Source organism: Macrotis lagotis, chromosome X (assembly GCF_037893015.1).
Source record: "Macrotis lagotis isolate mMagLag1 chromosome X, bilby.v1.9.chrom.fasta, whole genome shotgun sequence".
Taxonomy (NCBI): Eukaryota; Metazoa; Chordata; class Mammalia; order Peramelemorphia; family Peramelidae; genus Macrotis; species Macrotis lagotis.
The window spans coordinates 435,341,711-435,356,261 of NC_133666.1; the positions used below are offsets into that span (position 1 = coordinate 435,341,711).

General features: G+C 37.4%; 1 protein-coding gene across 3 annotated transcripts in view; it reads left to right on the forward strand.

The window, feature by feature from the left end:
• The first annotated feature begins 171 nt into the window (after window positions 1–171).
• Window positions 172–14,551, forward strand: part of PRKDC (protein kinase, DNA-activated, catalytic subunit) — a 192,623-nt gene continuing 178,243 nt past the window's right edge. For 2 of the 3 annotated variants that reach the window (XM_074199918.1, XM_074199920.1), the window contains exons 1-7: window positions 172–343; window positions 6,716–6,792; window positions 6,891–6,983; window positions 7,592–7,666; window positions 9,000–9,108; window positions 9,934–10,046; window positions 13,075–13,174. In XM_074199918.1, coding sequence (XP_074056019.1) covers window positions 172–343; window positions 6,716–6,792; window positions 6,891–6,983; window positions 7,592–7,666; window positions 9,000–9,108; window positions 9,934–10,046; window positions 13,075–13,174 — 739 coding nt within the window. Of the gene's footprint in view, window positions 344–448; window positions 6,793–6,890; window positions 6,984–7,591; window positions 7,667–8,999; window positions 9,109–9,933; window positions 10,047–13,074; window positions 13,175–14,551 lie in introns of those variants that run through there. The other variant, XM_074199922.1, reaches the window with a different exon arrangement.

A 14,551-nucleotide genomic window follows, 5' to 3' on the forward strand; every position in this document is an offset into this window, starting at 1 on the left:
AGAACGGTTTCGTCCGGCGGCTCCGAGCGCTCTCCCCTCCCCTCCCCCCGGCGGGCGCGCTCCTTCCGCTTCGCGATTGGCCCTGGGTGGCCGCGGGCGGACGCGGGGCCGCGTTCTGCAGTCTCCCGGCTTCTTCGGTTCGGCGGCGGCGGCGGCGGCGGCGTTGGCATCATGTCTGGCTCCGGCGGCGGCGGCGGCGGCGGCGGCGGGCTGCAGGGCTCCTTGCTGCAGTTGCAGGAGCTGCTGTCCGGCGGGGACCCGGGCAGCGCCGCGCTGACCGCTTACCACCTCATCCGCGCGGTGGGCCAGGAGGGCGTGCTCTGCAGCAGCCCCGCCGCCCTGGGTGGGTCCCGCGGCGCCCGCGTCCGGCCCTGGGTGACTCCCCGCACCCCACCCCACCCCTTCTCCCGCTCTGCTGGCACGTGGCCGCCCCCCCGACCCCCGTGTTTGTGCCCCCCGCAGCCGCTGCTTGAGCGCCGACACTCCTTCAAGCCTCATGGCATGGAAAGAGTGGGCGTTGCTCACATCCGCCCTGGGATGCTGGACGTCTATTTGGTTTTGGTTTTTAATTTTTTGGGGTTTTTTTGCAAGGCAAACGGGATTAAGTGGCTTGCCCAAGGCCACGCTGCTAGGTCATTATTAAGTGTCTGAGGCCGGATTTGAACCCAGGGACTCCTGACTCCAGAGCTGGTGCTTTACCCACTGCGCCACCTGGACGCCCTTTGACCCTCTACTGGTCAGAACAAATTTAGGAAACTCGGTGCTCAGAGCTCCGGGCACCTGGCAGGCCCTTTATCAATGTTGATTGATTTCTAAGAAGATTGATTGCTCCTAAAAGTTAGAATCCTTAGGATCGTATTTCTCCAGATTAAGGGGAGCCCAGAGATTATCCATCCCAGCCTCCCTTCCTTCCCCTATTTATTTTTTTCTTTTCAGGACCTGTGATTTCTTTGATATGGAAACAACTATCAGTGATTGTGATTTATTTTATTTTATTATTTTTTTTTTGGTTTTTGCAAGACAGTGGGGTCAAGTGGCTTTCCCAAGGCCACGCAGCTAGGTCATTATTAAGTGTCAGGCTGGATTTGAACCCAGGTACTCCTGACTCCAGGGCTGATGCTTTATCCACTCCTCCACCTAACCACCCCACATACACTATTTTAAAAGATTAGTTCTATCTTTTTTTTTCCCCTAGTTACCTGTAAAGACAATTTTCAACATTTTTTTTTTTGGAAAGAGTTTGAGTTCCAAATTTTTCTTCCTCCCCTCCCCAAGTAGCCTGATACAAGTTATATACATGGGGCATGTACTATTGAGTTCTTAATGTTAATTATTTATTATTGTTTATAATATGTTTAAGCATGATACAGTAATATAATTAAATAAATGTTTTTATGTGCTAGGAAAATTTTAAGTTCTGAGAAACCCTCAAAAAAAAAATCAGCACCCAGGATTCTCTTTTTCTCAAGGAATTCCCGTCTAATTGGGGAGACAGCATGCAAAGCACTATATCCAAGCAGGAGAGCAGAGTAGATAATCAGATGTTTTCCCTTAGATGAAGAGGACCAGTCCTTTGGCACTATGTTATAGAAGAACATGAAGTAGGATAAATTTTAAGAAGAGTGGGCCAGGGGCGGCTTGGTGGTGTAGTGGATAGAGCACTGGCCCTGGAGTCAGGAGGACCTGAGTTCAAATGCTGCCTCTGACACTTAATAGTTACCTAGCTGCGTGGCCTTGGGCAAGCCACTTAACCCCGTTTGCCTTGCAAAAACCAAAAAAAAAAAAAGAGTGAGCCAAGTTGTGAACGGCTTTGCTCCTGGAGGTAATTAAAGTTTATTGAGTATTTGAGTACCCACTTATATCACCAAAGCCTAAGGTAAGGTTGGGGGTGTGGTGATTAACTTTTCTCAAAGGGCAAATTTGGGATTTGAACACAGTATTAATGGTTTCTAAAGCCAGTGTTTTTACCTCTGCAAGACTATATGGAGCAGTGATGTCTGGTTCTAGTTTTTCTGATTTGGCACTGTTTCCAATGATTTCAGTTGATGTGATGCAATTTTCCAGAAAACAAGATTTTTAAAAATTCATGATAATTCATTATAATTGAATAAATATGCCAGACAGCTCTTCCCCACACCATGGAGTAGAGAGTGGGAAGTAGTGAGAATGATTATTTTGTAAAATCCAAGTTAGACTGAAGGATGTATTTCTCCTATCCTCCTCCCCCAATCATCTTTATCTTTGAACCTTTAGATACATTTGCCAGTTATTTTTTGATGACTCTAAAAACATTCGTGTTATGGGATGAATAGAATGTTTTATTAACTTTTTTTGTCAACTATACTAGCATCAGAATTATGTCAATCGGCTGTTGTAGTAATTCTCTACTAGTTTTTTTTTTTAACTTCACAGTCCATCACAGGACTATATTTTAAACTTTTCCAGCTGAGTTTTAAGTTTATTGCTGACACATGATTGTGAATTTGGGCAAACTCACTTAACCACTCCGTACCATTGACAACTCTTGAAAATCATACCCATGAAATCACCAACTTAGTCCAAAAAAAAGTCGTGTGAATATAGTCCACTGGGTTATAACAAAGTCCCTCAGATTGTTCTGAGGGAGAAACTAGTAGAGAAATGTGGATATAGAACTGCTTAATGGTTAGATACATGGAATGTATGTCATGCATGTCAACTTTGCATGGAAGACTATCCCAAGGAATCTGTACTTGGTTGTGTACCATTAAGTGTTCTTAATGTTGGACTGTATAAAGGTATGGAATATTTGCTTATCCAATTTGCTGATGATAGAAAGCTAAATGAAGCAAGTAACATGTTGAAAGCCAGAGAAGCCAGATCCAAAAAAGGTCTTGACAGGCTGGATCTGTGGGCAAAATTAAATAAGATAAAGTTTAACTGAGACAAATTAAAAAAAAAACAACAACTTCACATTTCATAACCCTTTTAAAAATCATTTCCAGTATCCCCCTTTTACTTCAAGGATCCAGTATAAAATCCTTGGTGACTTTTTAACACCTTCATAACTTGATCTACTTTTCCAGTTTTCTTTTACTTTATTCCTTACCACATAATGTAAAATCCAGTGACACTGGTCTCCTGATACTCCATCTTCTGACCCTGGTCATTTTCAGTACTATCCTTCTTATTCCAGCCTTCCCTGATTTCAAGTCCCAGCTAAAATCCCACCTTCTGCAAGAAGTCTTTCCTGTTTCCCATTATTGCTAGTGCCTTCCCTCTTGATTATCTCCAATTTATCTTGTTTATGTTATTTGTGTTGGTTGGAGTGCCGTTTTCCCCCCACTAGAGTGTGGGTTCCTTGAAGGTAGAGAGCCCCTTTTTGTTGATTTTTGTCTTTCTTTTGTTTCCCCAGAACTTTGAACTGTGCCTGAAAACACTGTCTCTTAAATTCTTTAACATTTGAGGGGAAATGTCCTTAAATTGTAGTTAGTCTTAAAAAGATTTGGAGGTTTTAATGTACTGCTCAAGTTAAGTATATGCTGTGTATGATACAGTAGGTGAAAAAGCTTGATAAACTTTCTTAGGTTGATGCATTGAGAAGCACCATCTCCACTAATAGGGAGGTCAACCCACCTCTGGCTGTCAGTACATGTTTTAGTTTTGGGAGTCTATTTTGGCAAGGTCATTAATGAATTGGGACTAGGCCTTGAGTTTAGGCCGGGTGAGGATTGGGTAAAGGAACTTGGAATGTTCACCTTGGAGAAGGAATGGTTGTTTTCAAGTGTTTGAAGTGATGTTACATTGAAGAAAGATTAGACTTAATTATTCTGCTTGACCCTAGAAGGAAGAATTAGAAACAAGGGAGAGTTGTAAAAAGCAAATTTAGACTTTGGCCAGATAGGGGGCTGAATAATTGAAATATCCACAAGTAGATTAAACCATTTGAGATCCTCAAGAAAGCCTGGGTGGGTGACTACTTGTCAGATTGTGGCAGGAAAAATTTTCTTCAACTGTAGATTGGTCTGGATGGCCAGCAAGACTAAAGTAGATTCCGTTGTTTTCATTAAGATGCTTCATTAATGATGTAATCCTATTCTTTAGGAGAGTACTCTATTAGATGAAAGAAATTAACTTTAGGTTTCAAATTAAAAAAAAATTTTTGTATTCATAGATCATTTTTGCTAACAAAGTAGCAAAACAAAATAGTTTCATGGGTTTAATTTTCCTTGTACAATGTTACACATTAGTGAAATTCTGAACATAGCTAATTAAAGGACTAGAGAATTGGATTAATGCAAAAATGTTGCTTTGTTGTGATTGAGATTTAATCTGGGAAATTTAATGACTCTTTGGATTTGTAAAATTATATGAGATCTGTTAAACTATTCACCATGTTTATAGAAAAGATATGGTTTTAGCTATAAGGAATTTTTTGTCATATTTGTTATAAATAAGGAGCTTGTGAAATTCCAAACTTGTGAAGTTTGTTTCTCCAGAGGATTCTAGCCTGATTTTGGTACAGTTCTTCTTGGAAGGAGAGGACTGAAGCTCTTTAGGTTGTTTTGTTTTTATTTTATTAATTTTTAGAATTTTCTTCTATTTTTTTTACACTGAAGCTACTGCTTCACTAAGATTTAAATAGAGCACTGGCCCTGAAGTCAGGAGGACCTGAGTTCAAATTTGGCCTCAGACATTAATAATTACTTAGCTGTGTGGTCTTGGGCAAGCCACCTTAACCATTACCTTGCAAAAAATCTAAAATAAAAAATTGCTGAATAAGTTCAGCACCTTATATTATGGACATTGTGTCATAGCTGGCCTTCAAAGTAGATGGATGGTAAGGACACCTGCCAGACACCTTAAATAGTTTCCTATGTTTAATAAAATTTATGAACTTCAATGAAAGTGTATATGGGGGCAGCTAGGTGGCACAGTGAATAGAGCGCTGGCCCTGGAGTCAGGAGTACCTTCAAATGTGGCCTCAGACACTTAATAATTACCTGTGTGGCCTTGGGCAAGCCACTTAACCCCATTGCCTTGCAAAAACCTAAAAAAAAAGTGTATATGAATATGAAAACTTTAATGTAAAAAGTAAGAGACAGCTAAGTAATTTAATTTCATATTTTTTACATTTAAAAATGCCCTGAGAGACAGGAAGCCCTGAGTTCAAGTTCTGCCTGACCCTGGACCTCTCACACCCCTCAAAATCAGGGTTGGGGATATCCAACCCAGTTTAAGGCCTGAGAAATCATTTGATGTGGCTAAGACAACTGCAGACTGGACTTGAAATTCAATAAATCAAGGAGCTTTTGGGGGTGAAGTGATTAAATATTTGACAAAATATTACAGGCTAATTTTTAAGTTTTGCCCTTGGCAGAAAAAATATTCCCCCACCCCTGCTGTAAATGTTCTCAGCAATTTTCTAAGACTGTCAGGTGCAGAGACTCAGTTACAAAGTACATATAGAAGAAGGACTTTTCTCCTCCGAATTGTCCTGTTCTAATGATGTCTCCAATCAAATTTTATCTCTAATGCCATCCTGATTTGTATTTGAGGTGAAGTTAGTAAACCTTTTACATTCTTTAGGCAAAAGTAAGAATGGCCTGTGATTTTATATGATATATAGCCTGTTGTCATGATACCTCATCTATCCTTGGGTCACTCACCTTGGTGTCTAGAGAAGGCTTGTTTACTCAAACTGGTTTGACATTCCTTCCCTCCCAAGATGTCTCTAAGGAAATTATTTGCACATTCCTTATTAAAAAAAAACAAAAAATTTTTTTAATGTTGAATAAGTATAATAAAATACATTTAATTTCTTCCTTTTGTTATCATTGTGTATCAGCCTTAGTTTGAGTTTATATTAGGTTTTTTTCAATTGTTTTGTTTTTCAGCTTTGAATTCTCTCCCTTCTCCTTTCTCATTGAGAAAACAAGAAAAACAAAAACTATTATAATCATGAATAGTCAAGCAGAATATTCCAAATTAGTCATGTCCAAAAAAATGCTCTGAGTGTTTTATCTGGAGAATGTGTGTGGCCAAATGAGTCAGAATTATGGTTGATCATTATTACATTGATCAAAGTTCCTAAGTCTTTCAAAGTAGTTTGTCTCTTATATAATAGTTAAAGTATGATTTGTTTTCTTGGTTCTGCTCATTTAACATTGTAATCAGTTCATTTAATTTTCAGGTTATTCTGAAACTATTTCTTTACAGCACTGTAGTCGCCCTTCATGTTCATACATTATAATTTGTCCAACCGTTCCACAATTGATGGGAATCCCCATGGTTTCCAGTTCTTTGCTATTAATATTTTTTATATATATAAGTTCTTTTCTTCTCTAAGATATAGACTAGTATCAGTACTTCTAGGGAAGCCCAGTTTTTGTAAGAGTTTTTTTTGGGCATAGTACAAATTACTTTCTCGATTGGCTAAGTTATTTCATAACTCTACCAATTATATGATTATACTTGTTTTCCCATAACTCTTCTAATATTGGTCATTGATTTTATTTATTTTTTTGATTTTATATTAATCATCTTTATTTAGAACTACATAAATTCATCTTTGTAATTTGGTTGCAAAAATATTAAGTGATTTGACCAGGATTAGTTTTTGGCCCTTTCTAGCCTTTCTTTAATGCTAATATACTAATGGCTTTTGAGATTAGGTATATGATTTACAAAGTACTTCCTAGGAACTTTTTAAACTACTATGTTTTTTTTTGTGCAGCCTTACAGACTTCATTAATTTTTTCCAAGGACTTTGGTTTACTTATATTTATTCGAGAATCTCTAAACATTGAAGAAGTAAGTTAAAAATTATTTTGTCTTTTTAATGTATTTATCAAAATTGGAAAAGCTTTTAATTTTCCATTTTAAAATAAATGCAAATATTTTTATTCTAGTTTCGGGATTGTAGAGAAGAAGCTTTAAAATTTTTATGCGTGTTTTTAGAAAAAATTGGCCAGAAAATTGAGCCTTATTCTCTTGGAATTAAGGTAAGAAAAAAAAATTATGGTTGAAATTTGCCCTCTATTTTAAATTATTTTATTTTCTAAGAAACTACTATAACATAATTTACTTTTGCTACATTTTTGTATTCTGATTGTTGAATTTCCTCAGGTGTGTTATATTAAAAATTCAGTGACCATGCCATTTTTTTAGTTTTTCTTTGATATTTTTATTATTTTATAATTGAAGATATATTGAATATGATTTTATACATATGAAATAGGAGGTATAATAAATAGGACATATAAATATGACATATGTGTACATGTGGGTGTGTGCTTGTGTTTTTAAAATCCTAAAATGCTTTTGTTCATTAACTAGATCAGAAAATAATCTGATAGAAAAGTACATAGTTCTGTAATAGTTCAGACTCTTCCATCTAGTCTAGTATTTTGTTTTTCACAGTGGCACCAAGGAACAATTGTTGTTTCATGTGAGCTTCATTTTCTGGATGTCAAAATACAACTTTTTAGTTGTAAACAGTATATTCATAATGTAAATTCATGTTACTTTTCTTTGTTATCTAATTTGAGTCATCACTGAATCTTAATTCTTCCAGCTTGTTGATAGTTTTGGTGTCTCATTTTAAATCTAGAATTTATGTACCAGTGTTTACACAAAAGATAAAGCTGCAAAATGTAAGATTCCAGCCCTGGAACTTCTTATTGAGGTAATTCTTTTATTTGCAAGAATATTACTATTATATCACGTGTGTGTGTTTGTGTAATATATGAAGTAGAAAATTTTTGGATTTTTTTTTTTTTGGCTTAGAGGCATTGCAAACCAAATTAAAATTAAATTAAGAAAATATTTCCATTCTCCCAACTTCCATTCCTCAGCAACTTGATAGCTTGTCTTCCAAAACTTTCCTTAGAACAGGAGGTATAAGAGCTGAGTCTTAGTGGAGTAAAGGAACAGGTAAAAAAGGGAATAAAACAGTTATTATATCTTATCTTTTCTTTTCCTTTCTGCAAGTGAAAGTTGATTTAATATACCTGAGAGCTCTGAAGAGGATTCATTAATTTCATTGTGATCTGTGAGGATCATAGAATTAAAGCCGGTCAAGATTTTCAATCATCAGATCCAATTCTTTTATTATAGGATTATAGGTTATAGGTTCAGAAAGTAGAGTCTACAAGCTCAGAGGTTGTGACTTGTTCAAAATCATGTGGGTATTCTGTGGCAGAACCAGAATTTGAACCTTTGACTTCAAATCCACTTCTTTTCCCATGACTACCTCTGGAAAGGGAGGGGGATTCTGCTTTCATCTGCATCTTTTTGGGAGGTCTGCTTTGGTCTTAGATATTTGAACATAATAGATACTTAAGAAAAAATTTTGAATTACTTGAGTTATCATTGAATATGAACTTCCTCTGGGGTAATGTGTATTCTTACCTTTATTTTATAGATATGGCGGCTCCAGGAGATTAAGTCACTTGAGTACCCAGCACTGAATTTAGAACCTTAGGATCTTATTTTAAAATCTAGCTTTAGGGGCAGCTAGGTGGCGTAGTGGATAAAGCACTGGCCTTGGAGTCAGGAGTACCTGGGTTCAAATGCGGTCTCAGACACTTAATAATTACCTAGCTGTGTGGCCTTGGGCAAGCCACTTAACCCCATTTGCCTTGCAAAAATCAAAAAAACAAAACAAAAAAAATTAAATCTAGCTTTGCTACTAATTAACTTGTGTTACTTTGGGCAAGTCACTAAACTAATGACTTAACTGATTTTTGTATCCTTATCTATAAGATTTAGAAGAAATTAGACTAGGTGGACTGATAAGTTCTCTTCCAGCTCTAAATCTGTGATTATAGAATCTTTCTAATGTATCCAGCAAGAAAATAACAAGTCAAACATAACTTCAAATCAACTGCTCTTTTTGTGATGTCATCCTGTATCTCTAGTCCCTCCTTAGAGCCATACCATTCTTTACCACTTGATTAAATCATGGTCTACTTTTTATTTTCCATTTTTTTCTTGAGTGCTATTTTATGTATCCTCAGTTGCTCAAAACTTTGCGAAGCTCTAGATATTTGGAGGAATTCCAACTTGGAGAACTCTTTAACAAATTCTATGGAGAACTTGCTTTGAAAACAAGAATAGCAGATACAGGTGAGAGACTTTTTTTCTTACTGAGTTTAAGATACATCTCTAATTAGCTGTAGTAACCATTAAAAAGATGTGTGTGTGTGTGTGTGTGTGTGTGTGTGTGTGTGTGTGTGTGTGTGTATGCTTATATATGTGACTATATATATTTATATGTGTGTACATTCCATGTTAAGAAGCTTGTAATTTAAAAAATCTGTTCATTTTGCGCAAAACAGGTTTATAAAATTGAATTTTATAAGTAATTTGTTAAGGAATAATTGTTCACTTTTTAATGATTGTCCTTTGGGGCAGTTAGGTGGTGCCGTGAATAGAACACCAGCCTGGAGTCAGGAGGACCTGAATTCAAATTTGGCCTAAAACATTTAATTTTTTTTTCTGGTTTTTGTAAGGCAAATGGGATTAAGTGGCTTGCCCAAGGCCACACAGTTGGGTAATTATTTTGAACTCAGATACTCCTGACTCTAGGGCTGGTGCTCTATCCACTGCACCACCTAGCCGCCCCTAAAACATTTAATAATTACCTAGCTATATGACCTTGGGCAAGTCACTGAACCCCATTGCTTTGGGTAAACAAACAAAAAAAGAAATGATTGTTTTTGGGGATAGTTAAACAATTCCTTTAACAAACTTCTCAGGGCTTTTAAAATTAATTTGGATAAATAATTTTTAGGAATAAATCTAGTGTGTCAAGCTAAGTGTGTTTGTATACCTTATGTAGTTTTATTATTAGGGTAAAACTGAATTTATTTTTTGACTCACTTTTTTGAATTTACATTTTTTGTTACCAGTGTATTTAAATGTACTTTAATTTTGAATTTTGTTCTTCAGTATTAGAAAAGATATACGAGCTCCTGGGTGTCTTAGGAGAAGTACATCCTAGTGTGATGGTGAACAACTCAGAAAAACTCTTTCGTGCTTTCTTGGGTGAACTAAAAACCCAGGTAAGACACGATAAACCATGAAACTTTTAAAATTTCATTTTATATTATTTTTATTTTTATATTTTTTTTACCCCAGCTACATGAAAAAGCAAATTTCAGCATTTGCTTCCAAAACCTTGAGTTCCAAATTCTCTGCCTTTCTCACACCCACTCCCTCATTGAGCAAGCCAGTTACTTGGTGTAGGTTAAAAATGGGTAGCTATGAAACACATCACTATAATAGTCATGTTGTAAAAGTAAACATAATCTTCCCCCCCGACACCCCTCCCCACCATGAAAGATAAATCTCAAAAAAAATAAAGTGGGGGGGGGAATAGTATGCTTCAGTTTGTATTCAGACACCTTCTATTCTGTCTTTGGGATGGATAGTATTCTTTATCACAAGTCCATCAGAAGAGTTGCTTCAATATTTTTTCCCACAGTTACTATTTCACTTTATCCTATTCCTCCACACCATTTATTATATTGTCTTTCCTTTCAACCTGTCCTTCCTCAGAAAGATGTTGTATCTGATCATCCTCTCCCACAATCTTCCCTCTCATCCCACTTACACCTCCCACCCCCTGTTCCTTTTCTCCCATTCCTTTCCTCTCAGGTAAGATAGATTTCTCTACCCTATTGAGTTTGTATGTTGTTCCCTCTCTGAGCCACGTTCGATGAGAGTGAAGGCTCTCTCATTTCCCCTTGCTTTCTCCTTCTTCAACTCCATTGCAAAAACTTTTCTTTTGCCTCTTTTATGGGAAATACCTTAGCCCATTCTAGCTCACCTTTCCCTTCTCAGTACATTCATTTTCATCCATTGCCTCCCTCTTTATAATATATTATGTGTTTACGTTCAGTTCCCTCCTGTGCCTTGTCTCTATATGCTCTTTCTTAACTATATATGTTAACTTCTAACCTTCTAAGCCCTAACAGATGAGAAGGTTCCTATGAATTACCAGTATTATCTTCCCATGCAGGAATACAAGTATTTCAACATCATTAAGTCTCTCCTAATTTACTGTTATCTACCTTCTCTCTCTTTGCTTCACCTGTTCAGCTCTGGTTAGTTCATCAGGAAAGTTTGAAAATCCCCTATTTCATTGAATGTTCATCCCCCCCCCCCCCCCCCCCCCCCCCCCCCCGAAAGAGGACATTCAGTTTTGTTGAGCAGTTGATTCTTGGTTGTAATCCAAGCTCTTTTGCTTTCTGGAATATCATATTCCAAATCTTACAAGCCCTTAGTGTAGAAGCTACCAAATCTTGTGTTATCCTGATTTTTGCTACATAATATTTGAATTGTTTCTTTCTAGCTGCTTGTAATATTTTCTCCTTGACTTGGGAGTGCTGAAATTTGACTCTTAATATTCCTGGCAGTGTTCATTTTGGGATCTCTTTCAGGATGTGATCGGTGGATTCTTTCAATTTCTATTTTACCCTCTGCTTCTAGGATTTCAGGGCAATTTTCCTGCATTATTTCTTGAAAATGAAGTCTAGGTTTTTTGGGGGGTTTTGTTTTTGGTCATTATTTTCAATAATGTTTAAACTATCCCTCCCACATTTGTTTTCAAGATTAGTTGTTTTTCCAGTGAGATATTTCACATTTTCTTCTAGTTTTTCATTGTTTTGTTTTTGTTTTGTTGTTTCTTGATTTCCCACAAAAGTCATCCACTTCCCTTAGCTCCATTCTACATTTGAGGGAATTATTTTCTTCAGCAAACTTTCTTATCTCCTTTTCCATCTGGCTCATTCTACTTTTTAAGGATTCTTCTCCTCATTGACCTTTTGGATTGCTTTTTCCATTTGACTTAAACTAGTTTTTAAGATGCTATTTTCTTCATTATTTCTTTGTATCTCCTTTACCAAATTGATGACTTGGTTTTCATGTTTTTCCCTCATTACTCATTTTTTCTCCCAGTTTTTCTTCTAACTCCCTTACTTGATTTTCAAAATCTTTTTAAAGTTTTTCCACATCCTGAGACCAATTCATATTTTTCTTGGGGGCTTTGCAGAAGCTTTGATTTTGACATCTTTTGAGTATGTATTTTGATGTTCTGTGGGATTAAAGTAATTGTCTATGGTTGGATTTTTTTTCTTCTGTTATTTGCTCATTTCCCCAGTCTGTGACTTGATTTTAACTCTGTTAATGTTGGCCTCTCTTTCGAGGGTGGAGGATGCACTGTCCCAAGCCTTTGAGGATTTTTGCAGTTGTTTTCAGGGATGTCCAGTGACTTAAATTCCTCCAAGGTCTTAAAAGAGGCTCAGATTGCTCTCCTGGCCTGTGCTCTGGTCTGTGGACAACCACAAGACTCCCCTCTGCCCTGGAACTGTGAGGAGGGGCCCTGCTCCACTATGGCAGGAAAGTTTTTTTCCTGAGACTGGGGCCCAGACTGTGACCTGGATCTGAGTATGGGCAAAACCAGAGAGTCCTGCAGGGATAGATAGTAGAGAGACCTCCACAGTCTCCCTGACCCCCATACCATCCATGGGCTGAATGCTCTGGAAACAGCTGCTGACTGACTCCTTGCTGGATATCTACCCAGGCCTGCTCCTGGTCTCCAGGTCTGCACTGAGGCTTCAACTGGCTATCTAGGAACAACCCACAGGGCACATGGGTCCCCGGGAGTGTATGAGTCCATGGAAGCTGTGACAGTTTCTAGACCTCTCGGCCCAGGGATTGCCAAGGACAATTGGGAAGGATAGTGTGAAAATTCTGGTGTGGATGGCTGGAGCTTGTGTGCTTCATCAAGGCTGGATTGTGCTTCAGGCCTTTTCTAACCTTGATGTGACAGACCTTTCCTGCAGATATTTCAAATTGTCTTGGATTGGAAATTTGTTTCCCTCAATTTTTTGTGGGTTCTGCCACTCTAGAATTTGGTTAGAGTCATTATTTAAAGATAATTGGAGTGGTTTGAGGGAGAGCTTGCAGGAGTTCCTGCCTCCATTCTGCCATCTTGACTCCCCTCCTGGAAACCATAAAATTTGAGCAAGCTGTTTTTCAATAACAGGGTTACATTATAGTATTAAATTTTTAAAATCTTGCTTCCAGATGACATCAACAACCAGAGAGCCCAGATTCCCTGTGGTGGCAGGATGTCTGAAGGGACTGTCTTCACTTATGTATAATTTCTCCAAATCTATGGATGAAGGTATGTCATTCAGTTGAATACTAGTTCAGTCACTACTATGTGCAAGGTGCTGAAGATACCAAAAGAGGAGAGAAAATAGTCCATGTCTCACAAAGCATTAGGAATTGGGGGAGGGAGTCAGTGGGAATACAACCTGTGTACAGGTAAGTAAATAAATAGAAGGTAATTTGAAAAAGGAGAAAAAATGATGGGGTGGGGTGGGGAAATGAAATGGAGGAAGGAGTTGAGAAAAGGTTTTATATGAGAAGTGTCACTTAAGCTGAGTCCTGATACAAGTAGCTAAGATTTCTAAGAGGTAGAAATGAAGGGAGTGTATTTTATTTTAAATTTATGAAATAAAACAAGTAGTACATAGTACAATAAAAAAAAATTATACTTGAAACTGCAGATCTGCCATTCACAAGTTGCTAATTTTTTCAAGTATACATCAAAATTATCATGTAAATTTTTTCCATCCCCCACACCATAGCCTAGAGATGTCTACCATTAGACAGATATTCCACACACATTTATATATATATACATATGTATACAAACACATAGATACCTATGAACAAATGTATATGTGTGTACACACACACACACACACACACACACACACACACACTCTTCTGAAATTTTCCAAACATACTATTTATCAGTTCTTTATCTGGAAGCAGATAGCATCTTTCTTCATAGGTTCTTTGTGCTTACTTTGGGCATTTTTAATAGTCAAAATAACTTGTTTACTCAAAGTCATTCTTACAACTATATTCCTTGGGAAAACAATTTCCAAAGGCAGTGGGACAGATGATGGAATATTAAGTTGGCCAGTAGTTGGCTGACAGTCCAATTTGACTTGAACCTAGAGTGAGTAAAATGAAAAAAAGTCATGAAGATAAATTGTAGACAGATTGTAGAAGACTTTAAGTGCCAGATTAAATATTTTGTAGTCACTCTTAACATATATAGAGAACACTGGAAATTTTGGAGTAGTGTCTCAGACCATTTTGGTAGCTATGTGGTAGATGAATTGGAAAAGAAAAGAGGTGGAAACCTAGGAGACCAATTAGAAGGCTATTATAATAGTCCTCATGAAAGGGGATGTGGACTTGCACTAGAATACTGCCTAAGTAAGTACAAAGGAGGGATGTTTTAAGAGAAGTGGAAATAAAATCAATGCAACTTGGCAGGTAATTAGATATATGGAATGTTAGGAAGGGAGAAGAATCAAGGATAACTTTGCTGTTGCAAAAATGGGTAACTGGAGGGGTTGTGGCATCCTCAGTAGAAATAGAGAATATTGTAGGATTGGTGGGTTTTGGCAAAAGACACTAAAGTCTGTTGTGGACTTGTCAATTTTTTTATGCTGGTAGAACATCCACCAGACAGTTGTAA